This window comes from Telopea speciosissima, chromosome 2 (assembly GCF_018873765.1).
Source record: "Telopea speciosissima isolate NSW1024214 ecotype Mountain lineage chromosome 2, Tspe_v1, whole genome shotgun sequence".
Lineage (NCBI taxonomy): Eukaryota > Viridiplantae > Streptophyta > Magnoliopsida > Proteales > Proteaceae > Telopea > Telopea speciosissima.
This window is the reverse complement of record NC_057917.1, coordinates 3083650-3103014: the sequence shown is the minus strand read 5'-3', so window position 1 is coordinate 3103014 and position 19365 is coordinate 3083650. Positions and strand designations below refer to the sequence as shown.

Sequence of the window (19365 nt, the reverse complement as noted above, 5' to 3'; positions counted from 1 at the left end):
AACTACGAAGCGAGGTGAGACCTAATTTGATTTCGAGTTTTCTCATGTTCTGTCTCCTTTCTTGAAGCTTGAAATTCGATCTTCGAGGTCCGACAATGTCGCCGAAAAGAGACGATCTTGCAGAGAGTCTGACCAGAAGTGTTAGCGGAAGCTTCTCTTGTAAATCGCTGCCTAGTTATGAATTGAAGAGAAGAAGAAGAACTTCTCACATAGGGGTTTTCTCTGTTACAGTGAGATAGAAGGTAAAGGGAGGGTGGGTTTGGGGTTTCAGTGGGGTCAAAGGAGAGGGATGGGAGATGGAGAGTGACGCAGGTTTTTACCGGAAAAACCAACATAGTCGATCTTCTTGGCTATGGTGGTTTCAATCGGTGGGGTTTGAATGTGAATAAAAAAAAAAAAAGAAGTTGAGAGAATCAGAATCAGAAGAAGAGGAAGGGGGAAATATCATCTTTTGAACTATTTTTTTAACACCGTTGGCCAATTAAGGTACTGTTGATAGATAATGGGAGAGTAGGGGAGGACATTATCATTATTAAAAATTTGGGGATTGGGTTGATATTATGGATACTTGGAGGGGAGTGGGATGATATTTCCTAAAATTAGAAAAGCATTAAATAACAGAGTCTAGAACATATTCACTGAGTTATTCTTAACGTTTACATATTCAAAAGATTCAGATCAAATATTCAGTCTACTTTATTTGTTCTTTATTGAATTTTTGTAAAAAATTACTGGGAAAGTGGCAGCAACATGTGTAACCATAACAATAAGCCCAGGCCTTAAAATCTGGTGCACAGGTAAACCCTACCATCCCTATCTACTTAAAAGGAAATTCCAACCCAATCTAAATTCTCTATATGGAGAAAAAACTTCTATGGATAAAAAGACAAGGATAAACTTGGCAACATCCATGGTAATGAATCTTCAAATTTCTCACCCAATAAATCTAGAAAAAAAGATAAGAAAAACCTCCAAAAAAGCAAATTTACTAATTTAGAATTCCAGAAAGCATTTCACACGATATGAAGGAATCAACTTGCAGTAACGTTAAAAACCAACACATTCTCTTTTAAAACAAATATGGAAGTAAAGTTTATTCAAATTCATAGAGAAACACCAAGAAAGTAAATTATAATACAGATGTCTTCAAGCTTTAACATTGGCTACATATTTGATGTAGAAAGAAAAAAAGCCTAAACAATAGTATCCAAGGGTGCTAAAATTTGTTTGAAGGCCTCTTCATTTGTAGAACTCAAAATCGGTATCCGGTTTCTTCACATTGGCTCGATATCCCTTCTCAAAGTCCTTGGGAAGGATAACATACCGATTCTTGCGCACTGCATGCATTCCTGCTTCTTGACAAATTGCAGTAATCTGGTGCAGTCATCATAGTGAGAAGAAAAGGTTAGCTGGTTATGAGCAGAACACTTGTACCAAAATAAAACATCACGTTCAAGACACTCAGCGGATTCTATAAACCTTTAGCACTACCTTCAATTTAAAATAAAACGTGTTCCTGCCTAAAGGCAAAACAGCGAAGATCTTGCACTAATTCTCTAATAAGCAAGAGCTGTACAACAGCCGTCAAGTAGTCCCTCAGAGTGGGACAGGAAATGAGATCTTAAAACCATAAATAAATACACCTGGTTTCCATCCATTATTCAAAAAATCCACTTGCAGTCGAGTACACAATTCCTCTTCTGCCATTCCACTTAAGGTCCACAAAAACAGGGCACCCTGTAACTAAGTAACTATAACCCAAGTTGTTGGGATAAGGCTTTGTCAGTTGAGCCATCCCTTATCTTTCCTAATCTTTGCACTAGTGCAAACATATGAGCTCATTCTGCACTGAAATTACTCCCTTAGTCCTTTAAACCCAACTCCAATTTACCCTTTAACCCAATTCAGCTCTAATTGGCACTGAACATAAGTCCAGTAACGACAAACAAACTCCTCAACCGTAATAGTCTCAAAATTTAAAGATACTTGTACCATTGTATGTCACAAGATATTCAACAAAACGTGTTGAAAATCAAAATAACACTATAAATATAATGATTCCTGACCAGATGTCGCAGACAAGATGTGCAAAATTTACTAACCTCAGCAGCACTAATTTTATCAGGTCGAGAAACATAGTCTTCCAAGTCCACCTCATCACTCAAGTTCATCTTAGCAGTGCAGACCTGTTCAAAGACAAAGAATTGTTACAATTTTCCCTCCTTGAAAGAAATGGTACACTGAGAAACCCAAGCCAATAACCTCTCACTTACATCACAGTTCATGTAATAAGTTTTTGAAATCTCACAGATTATTTATTAAGGAAAAATAAACACTAGATGCTGCAAATTAGAAGACATGACAGAGGAAAGATTCTGAAGGCCCAACCAAAACCCACCTGAAAAACAAGTCTCTTTTGTCGTCTATCAGGCAGAGGGAATTCAATTTTCCGGTCAAGTCTACCAGGTCGAAGAAGTGCAGGATCCAGAGTATCAGCCCGGTTAGTTGCCATTATTACCTTCACGTTCACAGTCTGATCAAACCCATCCATCTAGAACAGAAATCAAACCAACATCCAAAATGTCAGATATAAACCAATATGCTGATGTGCAGACTTCTAGTCCACTGATAATTTGGATCTACCCAACCAGCAACATGATTAAGACATGTTTCTCAACTTAGAGTTGTTCCATTGACCCTACTGTTGTATGGACCCTTTTAAATGAATAGTGACATTCTTTTACATGCAACAAAAGTAACATATTACTCCATATTTTTTTCCTTTATGTAGCTTTAAGGAAGGGGGGGGGGGGGGGAGATACAAGCCGTTTCAAATGTATTTATGCCTTTATCTGCAGGTGTATGATTAATAAAATTCACAAAATATCTTAATGTTTAACCAGAAATGCCATTTTCAAATTCTCACATCCATGTTTTCAGCTTGCCGAACACAACTCAGCAAGAAGCATGGAACAAGAACTCGGGAAGATCTCACTAATATATAGCTTTTTTGGAAAGGTGAGACGAGATTAGTGGTGAAATGGCTGGTTTACATTATCTCGGCCGAGATCGAGATCAAGATCTCGGTTCACTTAAGTTCCTGTCCCATATAAATGTGCAGATCTCGACTGAGACCAGTCGAGATCTCGCTACTCTTGCTGGTCTCGACAGAGAACCCCCAGAAAACCCAATTTGCATGGTTTTTGTTAGTAGAACTGTTTTATGTATCGGTTATGTTTAGGGGTAGTTTGGGTATTTTCTGTTTTCTTATTTCCTAGTGTGTATCTTAAGTCATTATATATATTGAATGAAGGGGCTGCTCTCCCATTAACTGAGAGCCTCCCAAGGTTACACAAACATATCGGCTCTTCTCTTCTCTTCCTCTCTTCTAGTATTTACATGGTATCAGAGCAAGATCTCTAGGGACTGCTACAACCTTCCTAGTATCTTGTCTCCTTTCTTTTTAGGTCTCAATCATCATTTATTGATTCTATCTTGATTGAGTTTTGAGAGTTTCTTCAGTTTTTTGTTTGAAAGGAGTGCAGCACCCTATGCTGTATTTTCGAATTGTTTAGAGACTAGTTCATGGTTGTAGATTGACAACTCGGTCTCTTTTATGGTTGGTTATTGATCTATGAAGTGGAGAATGCATTCAAGAGCTTAGAAGGGGGGCAGCAGCTGAGATCGACTTTTCTGGTTTGGGCAGCAGCTGAAATTGATTTTTGTTTGCTTGGAGGGTGATTCTTATCGCATTAGAAGATAGAAATCAAGCTTGCTTCAAGGTCTTGAGCTTTGGCGTCAACCTTGAAGGTGTTGAGATCGATTTTTGTGGGTTTTAGGAGCTAAACTCGATTTTCTCAGGTTTCTTCTTTTACTTTCGCATCCTTTGTGTTTCTTGAAATGTCTGACCCATCGAACACTGTTGTTAGTGAGGTTGTATTGTCTTCATCTAACCGTATTGCTGAGAAGAAGTTAGAAGGCATCAACAACTTCCAACAATAGAAGAAGATTGTTTGATTGGTGCTGATTGGTAGGGATCAGCAAGATCATTTGACCAAGACCAAACCAGCGAGTGATGCCTCATGGGATACAGTTGATGCACGCATCTTGGGACAGCAGCTGAACTCTATGGACAACCAGATTGTAGACCTGGTAACTCATATTGATACCGTCAAGGAAATATGGGATTATCTGCATGTTCTGTATTCTGGACAGAACTTATCTCGTCTCTATGAGCTATCTCAAGATTTCTATAGAGCTGATCGAAAGGGTCGTTCCTTGACCCAATACTTTGCTGATTTTAAGAGGATGTATGAGGATCTGAATTCCCTACTTCCTATCACTGCTGATGTGCAACAGATACAGAACCAGCAAGCAACTCGCAGTAATGCGATTTCGGGGTGGTCTTGGGAAGGAGTTTGATTCTGTTCTTTCTCAGATACTTGGTGGTGATAAGGTAGCCAGACTTTCAGACACTTTTTCACGTGTTCTACGCGTATCTTGTGAGTCTTCTCATGATTCCACCACTGTGGATAGTTTGGCCTTGGCCTCTTTCACACCTTACCGTGGTCCTAGTAGTGGGGCAGGGATTGGTGGTAGCCGTAGCCATGGCCGAAGGGGTGGTTCTGGCAAAGCCCCTATATCTGGAAAAACTCCTACTTCTGGTTCTATTTCTGGTCCATATTCTTCTGGCATGGTGAGGACATGTCACCATCGTGCTCGCACTAGGCATATTCAACGCCTCTACTGGAAACTTCATGTCAAACCACCACAGCAACAATTTGCCAATTTTGCTGCCATTACTGAGTCTACTGATCCATCACCTTCTCAGGGAAAGACTGTGACGATGTCTGATGAGGATTATGCCCGCTTTACTCAGTTCCAGATCTCTCAGTCTTCTCAACCTTCTACTGCTACCTTTGGTCAGACAGGTAATGCTACTGCATGTCTTTCGACTGCTCCTCACCCCTGGATCATTGATTTAGGAGCTTTGGACCACATAATTGGGGTCTCAGGTATATTTTCTTCCTTTCGTGCATCATCCTCTAATGTTACCTTAGCTGATGGGTCTTTGGCTAAAGTAAGTGGTATAGGCACTGTTCAGGCCACTCATTCTTTGTCCCTTTCCTTTGTTCTCTATTTACCTGATTTCCCTATTAACCTCATGTCTATTACTAAGCTTACTAAAGCTCATAATTGTTCTGTAACTTTTATCTCTGATTCATGCATCTTTCAAGACCTTACGACGAAAAAAACGATTGGTAGAGGTCATGAGTCAAGGGGGTTGTACCTACTTGAAGACACCTTATCTGTGGCATGTTCGAGTTTGGCATCTCCTTACCAAGTACATTGTTGCTTGGGTCATCCATCATTACAAAGTTTACGGATTTTAGATCCTCGCTTTCAGTCTCTGTCTAGTCTACATTGTGAGTCTTGTCAATTTTGGAAGTTACATCGTGTAGGCTATCCCCCCAGAGTCAGTCCAAGGTCTAGTCAACCTTTTGCTTTAGTTCATTCAGATATATGGGGTCCTTGTCCTGTTGTTTCTAAATTGGGATTTCGTTATTTTATAACTTTTGTTGATGACTATTCCAAAGTTACCTGGTTTTACTTAATGAAGAATCGTTTTGAGTTGTTTTTTATTTTTTATGCATTTGTGAATGAAGTTAACACTCAATTTAGTACTCCTTTACGTGTTCTTCGTAGTGATCATGCTAAAGAATATTTTTCTGCTCCTTTTACAGAGTTTCTAACTCACTGTGGCATTATACATCAGTCTTCCTGTGCCGACACCCTACAACAAAATGGTGTGGGAGAAAGGAAAAACAGGCATTTGATGGAGGTCACACGGTTTCTTTTGTTTGAGATGAGGGGGGTCAAACCTTTTTGGGTTGATGCTGTTTTAACAGCCTATTACCTAATCAACCGCATGCCTTCCTCTATCTTACGTGGTGGGATACCTCATTCTCTATTGTTTCCTTATGTTCCCTTATTTTCCTTACCACCACGTGTCTTTGGCAGTGTTTGTTTCATTCGTGATCATTGTCCAGGTATATCCAAGTTGGATCCCAAGGCTCTTAAATGCATTTTTGTGGGTTATTCTCATACTCAAAAGGGTTATCGTTGTTATTCCTTTGAGTTACAAAAGTATTTTGTTACCGTTGATGTTTCCTTCTTTGAGTCCACACCTTATACGGCTTCTCCTGTTGCTGACTCTACATTGGACGATGATCTTCCTCTTTATATTGTTCAGTCTTCTACTCCACAGGTTTCTCCACCCCCTACCGCCGCCGCCACTTGCTGTTGTGTACCAACGCAATCTTTGAAAGATGTACCCCCCCCCCGCTCCGACTTCAACTTCATCTTCTTCGCTGGCAGATCCTGCCCCAAGTAATCCTTCTTCTTCTCCTGTTGTCCCTTTTGACCTTGATCTTCCTATTACCTTTCGTAAGGGTGTTCATCCTTTATCTAACTTTGTGTCATATTCTGGTTTATCCACTTCTTTCCATTCTTGCTTGAATACTCTTGAACAACACCCTGTCCCTAAGTCTGTTGCAAGGGCACTATCTCATCTTGGCAGGAGGGCTGCTATGGTTGAGGAACTGTTAGCTTTGGAGGCCAATCAGACACGGAATCTTGTTCCATTACCCTCTAGTAAATCAGCAAGTGGTTGTAGATGGATCTTTGTGGTGAAGATGAATCCTGATAGCCCTTTAGCTCGCTTAAAGGCTCGACTTGTAGCAAAGGGGTATGCCCAAGTGTATGGTGTTGACTATTTGGACACTTTTTCTCCTGTTGCTAAGCTCACTTCTACTCGTATCTTACTTTCTCTTGCTGCCATTCATCACTGGCCTCTGTTTCAGTTGGATGTTAAGAATGCATTCTTACATGGTGATCTCCAAGAAGAGGTGTATATGGACCAACCTTCTAGGTTTGTTGCTCAAGGGGAGTATGGGATGGTGTGTAAGCTAAAGAAATCCTTGTATGGGCTGAAACTATTTGGACACTTTTTCTCCTGTTGCTAAGCTCACTTCTATTCATATCTTATTTTCTCTTGCTGCCATTCATCACTGGCCTCTGTTTCAGTCGGATGTCAAGAATGCATTCTTACATGGTGATCTCCAAGAAGAGGTGTATATGGAGCAACCTCCTGGGTTAGTTGCTCAAGGGGATTATGGGATGGTGTGTAAGCTGAAGAAATCCTTGTATGGGATGAAACTATTTGGACACTTTTTCTCCTATTGCTAAGCTCACTTCTATTCGTATATTATTTTCTCTTGCAGCCATTCATCACTGGCCTCTGTTTCAGTTGGATGTTAAGAATGCATTCTTACATGGTGATCTCCAAGAAGAGGTGTATATGGAGCAACCTCCTGGGTTAGTTGCTCAAGGGGAGTATGGGATGGCGTGTAAGCTGAAGAAATCCTTGTATGGGCTGCAACAGTCACCCAGAGCTTGGCTCGGTCAGTTCACTGAAGTGGTTTTGGAATTTGGACTGACATGTTGTAGTAGTGATCACTATGTATTTTTCAAGCATTCTGATGCAGGAAGAATATTGCTTATTGTATATATAGATGATATTGTCATTTCAAAAGATGACTCTTCAGGAATTGAAAAGTTGAAGATGCATTTACAGCAGAAGTTTCAAATTAAAGACTTGGGAAGATTGAAATACTTTCTAGGTGTGGAAGTTGCTCAGTCTAGGAAAGGGATTTCGCTCTCACAGTGAAAGTATGTTCTTGACCTTCTTTCAGAGACAGGATTGCTAGGATCTAAATCTCTAGATACTCCTATGGATCCTAATTCAAAACTTACAGCTGATAGTGGTGATGTTCTTAATGATCTTGAGAAGTATAGGAGGCTTGTTGGGCAACTCAACTACTTGACTGTGACTCGACCTAACATTGCATTTCCTGTCAATGTTGTGAGTCAGTTTCTATCTGCTCCTCGTACATCTCACTGGGATGCTGTCATGCGTATCTTGAGTTACCTCAAGAAGGCTCCTAGACGTGGTTTACTCTACTCGGATCATGGACATGGTCGAGTTGAGGGTTTTTCTTATGCTGATTAGGCTGGCTCTCCTGTTGACAAAAGATCAACTACTGGTTATTGCACATTTATAGGAGGGAATCCTGTAGAAAAGTAAAAAACAAATTGTTGTGGCTCAATCCAGTACCGAGTCAGAGTATCGAGCCATGACACATGTTACATGTGAGTTGATGTGGGTGAAACAGTTGTTAACTGAGCTTGGATTTATGGATGACTCTCCTATACAACTATGGTGTGATAATAAAGCTGCTATTCATATTACTTCAAACCATGTGTTTCATGAAAGAACGGAACACATTGAAGTAGATTGTCACTTTGTTCGAGAGAAGCTGCAATAAGGTCTCATTTCTCCTAGCCATGTTCGTACAGGAGAACAACTTGCAAATTTATTTACAAAGTCTTTGGGGAGTGCTAGAGTAGATTATATTTGTAACAAGTTGGGCATGATTAATATCTATGCTCCAGCTTGAGGGGGAGTGTTAGTAGGACTGTTTTATGTATCAGTTCTGTTTAGGGGTAGTTTGGGTATTTTCTGTTTTCTTATTTCCTAGTGTGCATCTTAAGTCATTATATATATTGACTGAAGGGGCTGCTCTCACATTAAGTGAAAGCCTCCCAAGGTTACACAAACATATCGGCTCCTCTTCTCTTCCTCTCTTCTAGTATTTACAGTTTTGATCCCATTTTCCACCAAAAATTCGTCAGTTTGTACGGAGAAGCTTCATCCAACATCAAATTTGCTACATCGACAACAAATCCAAAGGAGTTGGAAGAAGTTTGGAGGATTACAAAGTAAACCATTTGGGCAGCCGTAGTCAAACCACTTTGCACATGAGTTCGACAGTCGGAGCACTGGGTCAGGTTTTGTGGACGACATATTCACAATCCCAACCCAGCCATACATGCCGATGGTAGTTCAACAACCTGGTGGAAGTAGCAGTGGATTGATCTCATCGCAACCACCTTTTCCATACCCTTAGATAGGGTACCTTCCGTTAGTTGATGACAACACTTACATGAATTGTGTGGAAGACTATGTGTGATTTTTCAGCAACACTATAACATGGGAATCCTATGTTTCACATTCAGAGGAATACTTGATTCGGCAATATGGCTTGGGATGATAGATGTGTATATGTTAAGATTGATGTATTTTACACTTTTCCATTTCTAATGTTTATTTAAGTTGTTTTCTATTAATTGTATGCTTTGATTGCTTTCTATTACTAAATTATGTGTAAAATAGGGCCTATTAATACATCGTAGCCTACCAAACTAGGGTCCAAAGTAAAACTCCTATTTGGACAATTTGATAGTGCCATTGTGTTTAAATGGCCCAAAATACGCTGTATATCAAGTTTCGTGACCAAACTTGGTCAAAAACCCACCGAAAACATCTACCGAGTTCAAAAACAAATGCACGAACTCGGTTTTCTAGCTGGGAGAAACCAGTACCGAAACCAAGTTCTCAAACAGTTGGATACCAACTCTAGTGTTTGTATCCATGCAGCCTTTACTGAACTTTGGGCCCAGTACACTTGTTGTGCTCACAATCTATATTTTTCAACTCTAGCTTTTGTATCTATGCAGCCTTGACTGAACTTTGGGCCCAGTACACTTATTGTACTCACAATCTATATTTTTCAAGTCTTACCTGATTGAGGAGTTCCATAAGGATTCGTTGGACTTCTCTGTCTGCTCCAGTTTGAGCATCAAACCGAGCTGTAGCAATAGCATCCACTTCATCTATAAATATAATCGCAGGAGCATTCTCTTTGGCAAGACGAAAAACATCACGGACCATTCTTGGACCCTGAAAGGAAAGGCAGTCAAATCAATCACTGCCATAGTTAATTCAGATATGGAAAAATATGTTAGGTATACATATGAGTATAATTCAACCTAATTATAAAATATTTGGGATAAAAAGGGAGGGGAGAAAGAAAGAAAAAAAAAGAGTCAGAAACACATATGATATGTTTACCTTTACGAAGATATGGAAATATATAAAAGATAAATTAGGAACTATATTTGCATCTAAACATCCAGTAAGCCAAAATATTAAAGGTATCACAAAATTCTATCATACTAAAATGACAAGTAGAGCTTCTTCTCTCTCTCTCTCTCTCTCTCTTTTTTTTTTTGTTGGAGAGGGGGGGGGGGGGAGGGGTCTCCTAAATATTGTATTTTTACCCAAACTATTTATTTCCATTATAAAGGCTTACCTAGTACACGAGGCTCCCACCACTGCGGGGTCTGGGGAGGGTCATAATGTATGCAGCCTTACCCCTACTTTCGCAAAGAGGCTGTTTCCAGACTCGAACCCATGACCACTTGGTCACAATGGAGCAACCTTACCGTTGCACCAAGGCCCGCCGCCCTCTTTCCATTATAATAGGCATCTTATACACTCTTAACAAAAATGTGCATAAAAAACCAATTCTTTGCCTAAAAATTTTGCTAACAATGCAATTTGCTTTTCTGATGTGGTGGTAATGGTATGACTGAAGCAGCAATGACTCTTTATTGTGAAGAAGGATGAAATTTGAAATGAAACTACAAGAACACATAAATGAGTGAAAAAAGAAAACCGTCGAGCGACTCTCAACCAGATTACACATGGTCTGACATAGCTCACCTGGATAATTCAGCCTGAAATGCAGCAAAAATCCAGCACACACACACAATAAAAAAACAAGAAGGATCTCAAGGCCTACCTCACCCAAATACTTCTGAACAAATTCTGAGCCAACCACTCTTATGAAGGCTGCGGTAGTATGATTAGCGACAGCCTTGGCAAGCATCGTTTTACCAGTGCCGGGTGGACCATATAACAACACTCCTCGAGGAGGATCTATTCCAATTTGTTTGTATAGCTCATGATGCGTCAAAGGTAACTCAACAGCTTCGCGGATTTCCTGTTTTTGAATGTCGCATCCCCCTATATCCTGCTCACGCAAGAAAGATATTAAGGGTTACAGAAGGCTAAGCATTTCACAAAACGTTTTTTTTTTATATATAATAACAAAAATAACGTTGACCCCATTTAGATGGGATAAGGCTGAGTTGATGTAATAACAAAATAGCATGCCATAAATTATATGCATTAGAAGAGTATCCAAAGTTCTGGAATCTGGAATATTATAAAAATACCACTGACATCTACTATCATGCATTTTCGTAATCTGATATAACTTCAAACCATTTTATGATGCCTATTATATGTTAGTATTGTAGGGAAACTTAGACTGATGGGTGTCACTTATTATATAGCATGGACCTATCCATGTTCACCAATACATGCCACATGGCAACTTTTGAAGTTTCCGAAGTTCACAAACCTCTATGAACATTATAATTTCCCTTCATAGTCACCAAGTTACAACAAAATGTCCACAAAAGGCTAGCCAACTCCAGACAAAAACTTGACAAGTTAGACACTAATTTCTGTGAAGGATCCTTTTGTGTAATAAACAAATGTGAAAATATGAGTACCAGATTTCGAAACAAAACTTGGGGAAAAACATGATAATATTCTGCTATTAGTCAAGGAAAATATTTTAAAAAAATATGAGGAACACAACTTCCCTCTTGATATTAAGACAATGATTTAAGAGCAAAGTAAAACTAAAAAAATAGCTCAACATAGAGAGTGACAATTTCTTTATTCTTTGGGGCAGTAAAACGTAATCAACTTGGCTCTAAAATTCAATCAATGAGTAGTTCAAACTTTTCCCCAACAGATACTATCATATAAGTATTGAAATCAGGACGTCTGACACATACTTATAAATGTGTGAACCAAAGGCTGTAGTCATATTTGATCAATGCCAGATCCAAAGGACAAGATGGCTGAGAACCATCATATCTCTTATTCATACATACGAACGGATATGATCATCGGCTACCACAAACCATTGAGCAGACGAGTTTGCGGCACTGTGAACACATCAAAGTGTAGATTCTAGTATAATTTTATATAGTCATGACTGAGGGTCACTGAAGCACGAAGAGATAAGTGGTTAGGTTGCTAGTGAACCCTCCCTCCCCATCCCCAAACCCGAACTCAAAAAATATTGATGCTAAGGAGACTGCCCCTTGAAAGCAGAATCCACAGGGCCTTGTTATGGAGTCAAGGTAAATCTACGGTAACCCAGTGGATTATTTCGGTTGCCCTAGACTCCAATTCGGGTCAGCCCCATAGAATTTCCAGGCAACAAATAAAATGTGATTCATTTGCCTTTGTTTTCTTTCAGAACAGTCAAGTTCACTAGCCAATGCCTAAGGCATTTTGACATGCTGAACAAGGTGACTCTCTAGGACCTATGTTGTTCCCTCAGTCAAGTCCCTAGGTCATGGACCAACAAGGCCTCTTGAAATAGTTAGAATTAAGCATTTAATTAGCCTCCTAGAATATTTTTTCTAACAATTCCTTAAAGTAATATAGGACCAGGTAATGAAAGAGAAAGGATCTCAAAGTTGAGTTTCAAAAATGATCTCACTACAGTCATTAGTCAAGGAGGCTAGACATGCCTAATGTCTTGACCTTGATTCAGTACTAAGCCAGCATAGTAAGAGAAAGAACCATAACTTAAGTCATAACCAGCCAACATTAGGCAAAGACTTAGTTATCGTCAGGCCCATACTTGGGCCCGTATGCTGATTATAACTTAAGCCCATACAAATACTCCAGCAGTTCATGATAGCTAGGAATGTGAAGTCCTCAAGACATGGCTATCTCTCCTCAAAGAACTGTTGGCCACGCCAGCAGGTGTTATTGTCATTGTTGTCAACACACTGTCAGGAAGGGCAGCAGAGAAGAAGAGCTTTTGTGAGTGCTATGGAGATGTGCAGATTTCAACCTTCTGTTGAGCAGAAGATATGGCAGCAGGCAGTGGCTGAAATGTTAGCGAGATGGCTAAAATGACTCTGTTGTCATAGCTGATGAGTTGACTGGCAGTTGGCAGTAGGGCTGGTACAATTGGCATCATCATGAGTTGGCAATTGTCAAATGTAGTTAGCAAGACGAGAAGACAGTTGTAAGTCATTGAGTACATGAGTGTGCTGCCAAAGTTGAATGTAGTTCGCAAGATGAGAAGGCAGTTGTAAGTCAGTGAATACATGAGTGTGCTACCAAAGGGGAAGTGGTGCCACAGTTATCAAGGTGTCGCCTAGGCGTCCAAGCTCCTTGGTTGCCTTGGGCGCCAAGCTTGTTGGTGTCGCCTTTGATTTAGAACCCTCTCCAACGCCATAGTCGCCTTGCTGCCTTGATAACTATGAGTGGTGTTGCCGAAAGTGAAGAATGCAGTTATGTGAGGAAGACTGCAAGTTTGTGTTGGAGCAGTAACTTCACAGGTGTTTTGAGATGTCCTTAACTGAGACTTTGTTGAAGCACAAAACTAAAAGTCTCTAGTCCTATGAGTAATGGGGTTCACAATGCCTCAAGAATCTGATCAATCCAAGCTCGAATGAGGGAAAGCTATGATCTCAAATGCAGATGTAATGCATGATGCCCAAATTCTGTTTTATACCCTATACAGCAGCTTCATGGATTTTTTGAGCTATCCTCTAGTTGGAATTTGTGGAAGCTAGATACATAAGAAATGTAGATCTCTGAGTTCGCTTTCCATCATAGTTGTCGAGGCGACCTAAGGCGGTGGAGAGGTGCCTAAGCGCTTAGGTGGCAAGGGACCCGCCTAGGCGTCTCCTAGGCGACCAAGGCGCCCTCAAGTGCTTTTTTTTTTTATTTCTCCCTTTTCTAACATTATTTAGTGTGCTACAATATTTTAATATGCTACAATATATACCTTATATCATCAAAAATCAATATTAAGCCTCCTCAAGTCATCAAAAATCAACATTAAGTCACCTCAAGTCATCAAAAATCAACATTAAACCACATCAAGTCATCAAAAATAACATTAAGTCACATCAAATCATCAAAAATCAATTTTAAGCCACATCAAGTCATCAAAAATCAGCATAGAATTGGAAGACAGCAGAAATGAAGAAGCAAGCTATTGGAAGTTTGAAACAATCAAAACATACATTTGGTTTATACTGTTCTTAGAAAATATGATCTTATCTATAAGTTATTAAATTGCTCTCGATTTAGAGAAATGTTCTTGTTCTCTAAGAAGTTTGACTAATCCAATGATTTTATTTTTACATGAGACTTTTTGTATTAATTAGAGCACAAAACCAGCTTTCCAACAAATCCAAAATTGCTTAAATCTGATTTCTATTGAAGAAGTTATGTTCCGGTCAAACCTTATTTGGTCTACGCAAATGTTGTCAAAATCGTTCTAAATGAAAATATTTTTTTATATATCAAAACAAATGAATATTTTACCGCACTTCTGGTTTTTAGCAATGTTTTACCATATTAAGATTTATAGAATTTTTAGATTTGAGAAAAACCCCAGCAGTTGAAAGTTGAAACTTTCACCTAGCGCCGAAAATCCAATTTTTGTTCTTGAACTGAGGAGTTGACTTTTTATTCTTTTGGAATTTGATTTTTTAACTACTTTTATTGGATTCAAATAGGGGGGTATTTGCTTATTTATGAATAATATCTTAAGTAAATGAAATTACAAATATAAAAACATTTACTTAATTGATATTTGGCATAAATAAGGGCTAATACCAGGTTCGATACCAATAAACACCAATGCAAGGCACCCTGCAATATGGCGGCCGTTGCCTAGGCCCCAACAAAACTGCCTAGAAGCCTAGGTAGCGCATAGGCGACACCTTGGCAACTATGCTTTCCACCAATTCAAGAATTGCGTCAATTGGATTCAACACGAAAGAGATATAGACATTTTTGTATCGTAGCGCAGCGCTAGCAACAGCATGTGGTAGCAGCACTGCCCAGGACTGAAGGGCAGAATGGTTTTGCAACTGGACTTTTTCGAGCAAATTTTTTAAGATGATGCATTGATTTTCTGATGAAAGTTAAATCATGAGAGCTGGAGTATTTGGCAGGATCTTTCAAAGGAACTGGACTCAAGTCATTTGGAGTTATACAAAGAGCATTACAGGCAAGGTTTCAAGTATCTTATCATATCCGGTGATACTAACCGATGTGTATCTATTTAAGGGACCAATACGATACACCGATACAATACCTAAAAAAAGTATGAACTGCATAGGGTCAATACGTGACCCGATATGGTTGATACTTATCGATAGATGATATATCTCTTATAAACTATATAACTCAATCAATGACTCAAAACAATTATCAAGAGTTCATGTAACGCATTGTAATCAATTTTGTTTTTGGCAAAAATCAACTTGATTATTTTTACTGGCAAAAGCGACTCTAGTAATGTTGATTTCATCATCATTAGGTGATTAAACAACCTGTCATCAAGGATCGAAACCAGATTTGCACAACAGTAAAACTTTAAATCTTTTGCTCAAATATTGATTTTTAGTTTTGTTTTTTGCAATGAATCACTAGGTTAGTGAAAAACAACCTTAATGATTGCATCAAACTAGGCTTTTTTTCTGTAATGACGTGTGCATATAAAACCTAAAGCTTCCTAATATAGTCCTAGATTGGAAGGGATCCAACTAGGAGCCAACCAACCAGGATCTGTTATAAACAAGTGAGTCGGCTAGGTCAAAAGAGGGTTATTGATGAAATTAGGGTTAGGGTTTGGTTATGGTTATGTCAAGTCAAGGTAGGAGAGTCTATCAATGAAGGTCCTAAGATGTTTTCATGGATGGAAGTAAGGGTTATGCATGTAGCAAACTCCGTCATGTTCAATGCCAAAAATTTACCGGCCAAAGGAATCAACCACACCAAGGCCTTGCACATCACGGTAGATTGCAACAGGAGTAGGATCTCTCAAGTCCTGGTAGACAATAGGTCTGAATGAATGTGTGCCCTCTGAAGATATTCAAGATCCATGCGTTTGACACCACAAATCTGAAGCCATCCACACAAGGAGTAAAGGCTTATGATAACACAGGGAGAAATATCATTAATATGTTTAAGAATGGGGTACTTCAAAGCATGGAATTGGGCAAGTATCAACAAGGCAGTGTAACAGTGTTCCAACTACTAACAAACAATGAGTACTATGGTGTAGGTTATCAACTTATTCTGAAGAACCTTCAAAAGCAAGCTCAGAAAGAGAGCAAGAGGATCATAGGAAACAAGGAAAATGCCCAGCCTTTTCTAAAGGAAAGAAAGGTCAGAAAAAAAGAGGCAAAGAATAAGAATCACTAAGAGACAAGTGGAGGAGGTAAAGAGTAAAGCCCCATACCCGAAGACCCTGAAAGGGTAATGTAGAATAGCTAGGCTGCAACCAATTCTACAGGAGGATCGTAAACTCTTCAATGAAGAGCAGTATCCACAGGGTATTTGAAGCTTTCTTCAATCAGCAACTATGAAATCTTCTACTGAATTATAAATCCCAATAATAGTTTGGAATGTTGATCTCAGATTTGCAGGAAATTGAAATAAAAACCAGAATAGAAACAAAGAAGAAAACAGAAAATAGCAAAGATGGATAGATAGAAGAAGGGGAACAGGGATGGGTCTCTCATCCACGGCCTCTCACAGCCATTAATGGCTTTAACCAAGCTCATTCTTTTCTCTACTTGGCTGCTTCAGCCCATTTTTCTTTATTTATAAACTTCAAATCGATTAGTCGGAAGGGGACAGTAGTTGCAGAATCATTTTTAACGGTTTTCCCAGGCGCACTCCACTCCATGATATCCTTCATCACCTGATTGGTGATAGGCAAAATCGGATCGGGGTGAAGGTGCACCCCCTCCTCCCCGCATAGGAGGATAATGTGGGTTTCGATTAACGTTTGATAACAGTTAAGGGAAGAAGCCCAAAAATCCCCAAATGCCCAAGTATTTTCTAACATCTTTTTCTTAGTTTTCTTGTCACGCTTTCTTCATGATTTCCTGGATTCCTTGTCGATTCTTACCCACATTCTTTTTCTTTTCTCTCGAAAATAGAAGAACGAGCTCTTCTCCAACAACCCTATCTCTAAAGGGGCTTACGCCCTGAATTCGCTAGGGTCCCATTCATGTTAATGTAAATCCATAACATTAGTGTCGTCGACGCCCCCCCCCCCTAAACGAGTAAGGCCATCCTTGTAATGGTTCCCTGGGATCAAACATTCCCATTGTCTACGCTGCCAATTGACAATGTATCGTCGAGTAGGGGCAGCTATAGGCCCTTTCTAACACTCTGTTGTACAGGAAGCTGTATCGAACGTGCAAATGAGAGCCCCGTCCTACCTACTAGCTAAAAAGGTTGAAAGAAACGATGGGTTGCGCTGCTGATGGGACCTTCGATCAAACAGCACCTTTGCAACGTTTGGTAGGTTTCAAGAATGTATTTAGCAAAATGATTTTCTACGCATTCAAGTACAGGAGATAAGTGAGGAGATGCCCCTGTTAAGGATCGAGAATGAGGAGTTGAAGAGGCAGGTGGAAGAGTTGGAGATTGGCTTTGCCAATGCAGATTGAATCAGACCAGGGTAAGATACCTAGTTTGCTTCATCACCATGATCATTAGAGCTCTCGATACCGACTGGATCAGCGCACTTGTCACACTAATTTTCAAGAGAAAAGGATTGTCCTGGGTTCAAATGTCGTCATTAAATTCACTAATTCAGGCAGAAATGACTTCTAAACTGGCTTGTGATCAAAACAACATTAATTGCTTGCAAAAACATGGGATTGCTACTTTGCTAGGATGTCCCTCTAGAAAAACCAGATGAACTTCACATTGAGCTCCAATAACCAAAGGAGACAAGCAGGAGGGGCTACTGAAGAAAGTCCAAAGACAGTAAACAGAGGGAGGCAATGACCACCTTCAGACTCTCCGCGGGTTTTGTGAAATCACATGCCACTGGTAATTCATTCAAGGCTTCGAACTTTAGGGAAAGGATATTCCATTATGCTCACACCAAAAGATGAGAAGTTATACTATTTTTCTTGAACTGATAAGTGATAAGATATCAATGACAAGATATCTGATTATTAATCCCCTCCCTCCCCCGGATTAACCAAAAACGATTCATCATCAACAAGAATGCGAGATTGTACGTTCACAAGAAGAGAACAACTATTGCAAGAGGAACAGAGATAAAAGGGGGACAAAAAAAGATTTGGAAGCTCATTTTCTGACCTTCTAACATAAAGTACCAAAATAGTTCTTATCTAGAAGGTCCGAATAAAAAATCAATAGCTGATTCCAGAAAAATATAGTAAGTCAGTGACATAACCAAACACAGAGAAGAAAGAAAACACATCCAAGTTCTCTGTGAACCCCGCATCATCCTTTGAATTCTATATAATAGAGAGTTACAGACAACACAAGCCCTAAGTAGCGCGACCAGAAATGATAATAAATAAGTAAAAAAATCACTCATACTATAAAGAATCCCAATACAGAGAACCCAATTATTATCAGTAGCAAAAAAAAATGAGGGGGAGGGGAGAGAAAGAAAGAGAGAGCTTAAAATCACCGTAGAAGGCCTCCAACCCAAACGTCTGAAGGCTAATATAAAAAAAGTATGAACCCAGGCTACTTCAAACAGTAATAAGAGTCAAGAAACAAAATAAATTTGCCAAAATAAAAAAGTCCTACAAACCCTAAGGGAAAATTTAGCCCTAAGAAAAAAACTCGAGTGAATTCCGACCAAAACCGAGGGAGGTAAATTACCGAGAAAGAAGATGCCCTAGTAGTCGAAAACCCTAATTAATTGGGTAACAAGACTCACATTATAGGTTACATCCGGCTTCTCAGACTGGCTCAACAACGAGATACTCGAGTCAGCTTCAGGTGGCAACACGTCAACAAGGGCGTTGGAGTGGCGATGCAAAGCCACTGATGCGGAAGGCTTCAACAGCTCCCGATTAATGGTACTGAGAATCCTAACATAATAATTCGAGCCGGTTGTTGATCCAACAATGCCATTGTTCTGATCAACCATCTCCATAAACTGACCAATAACGAGAGGAACCGACTGGATCCTCTTCACCTCCTCTTGGGCACGAAGAAGCTCACGCTTCAAGTTCTTCTGCTCGTCCTTCACGTATTCCTCTTGAATATCGATAAACTCGAGCTGGCGCTGCAAAGACTTGAGGCGGCCATATAAATCGTCATCATCGGAAATTGATGACTGGTCGGAAAATCCGTATGGATCAGATCTTGATGAAGGGAAAGAAGGTGGTGGTTCCAAAGATGGCTTTGGGTCGACAACCATGGCTGATGCGGCCATTTTTTCTTCAGACGAAGGAAAATAATCCGTTTGCCTTCGTTTCTCTATTTATAAA

General features: G+C 39.6%; 1 protein-coding gene across 1 annotated transcript; it reads right to left on the bottom strand.

Annotated features, from left to right (window-relative positions):
- Window positions 1–977: 977 nt before the first annotated feature.
- Window positions 978–19345, bottom strand: LOC122652443 (26S proteasome regulatory subunit 6B homolog). The gene is made up of 6 exons (XM_043846182.1): window positions 18810–19345; window positions 10767–10997; window positions 9704–9862; window positions 2399–2551; window positions 2103–2186; window positions 978–1374 (listed from the first exon to the last, which is right to left on the bottom strand). Exons 1-6 carry the CDS (start codon window positions 19308–19310, stop codon window positions 1240–1242), a joined length of 1263 nt encoding a protein of 420 aa, XP_043702117.1. The 5' UTR covers window positions 19311–19345; the 3' UTR covers window positions 978–1239.
- Between the last annotated feature and the right edge of the window lie 20 nt (window positions 19346–19365).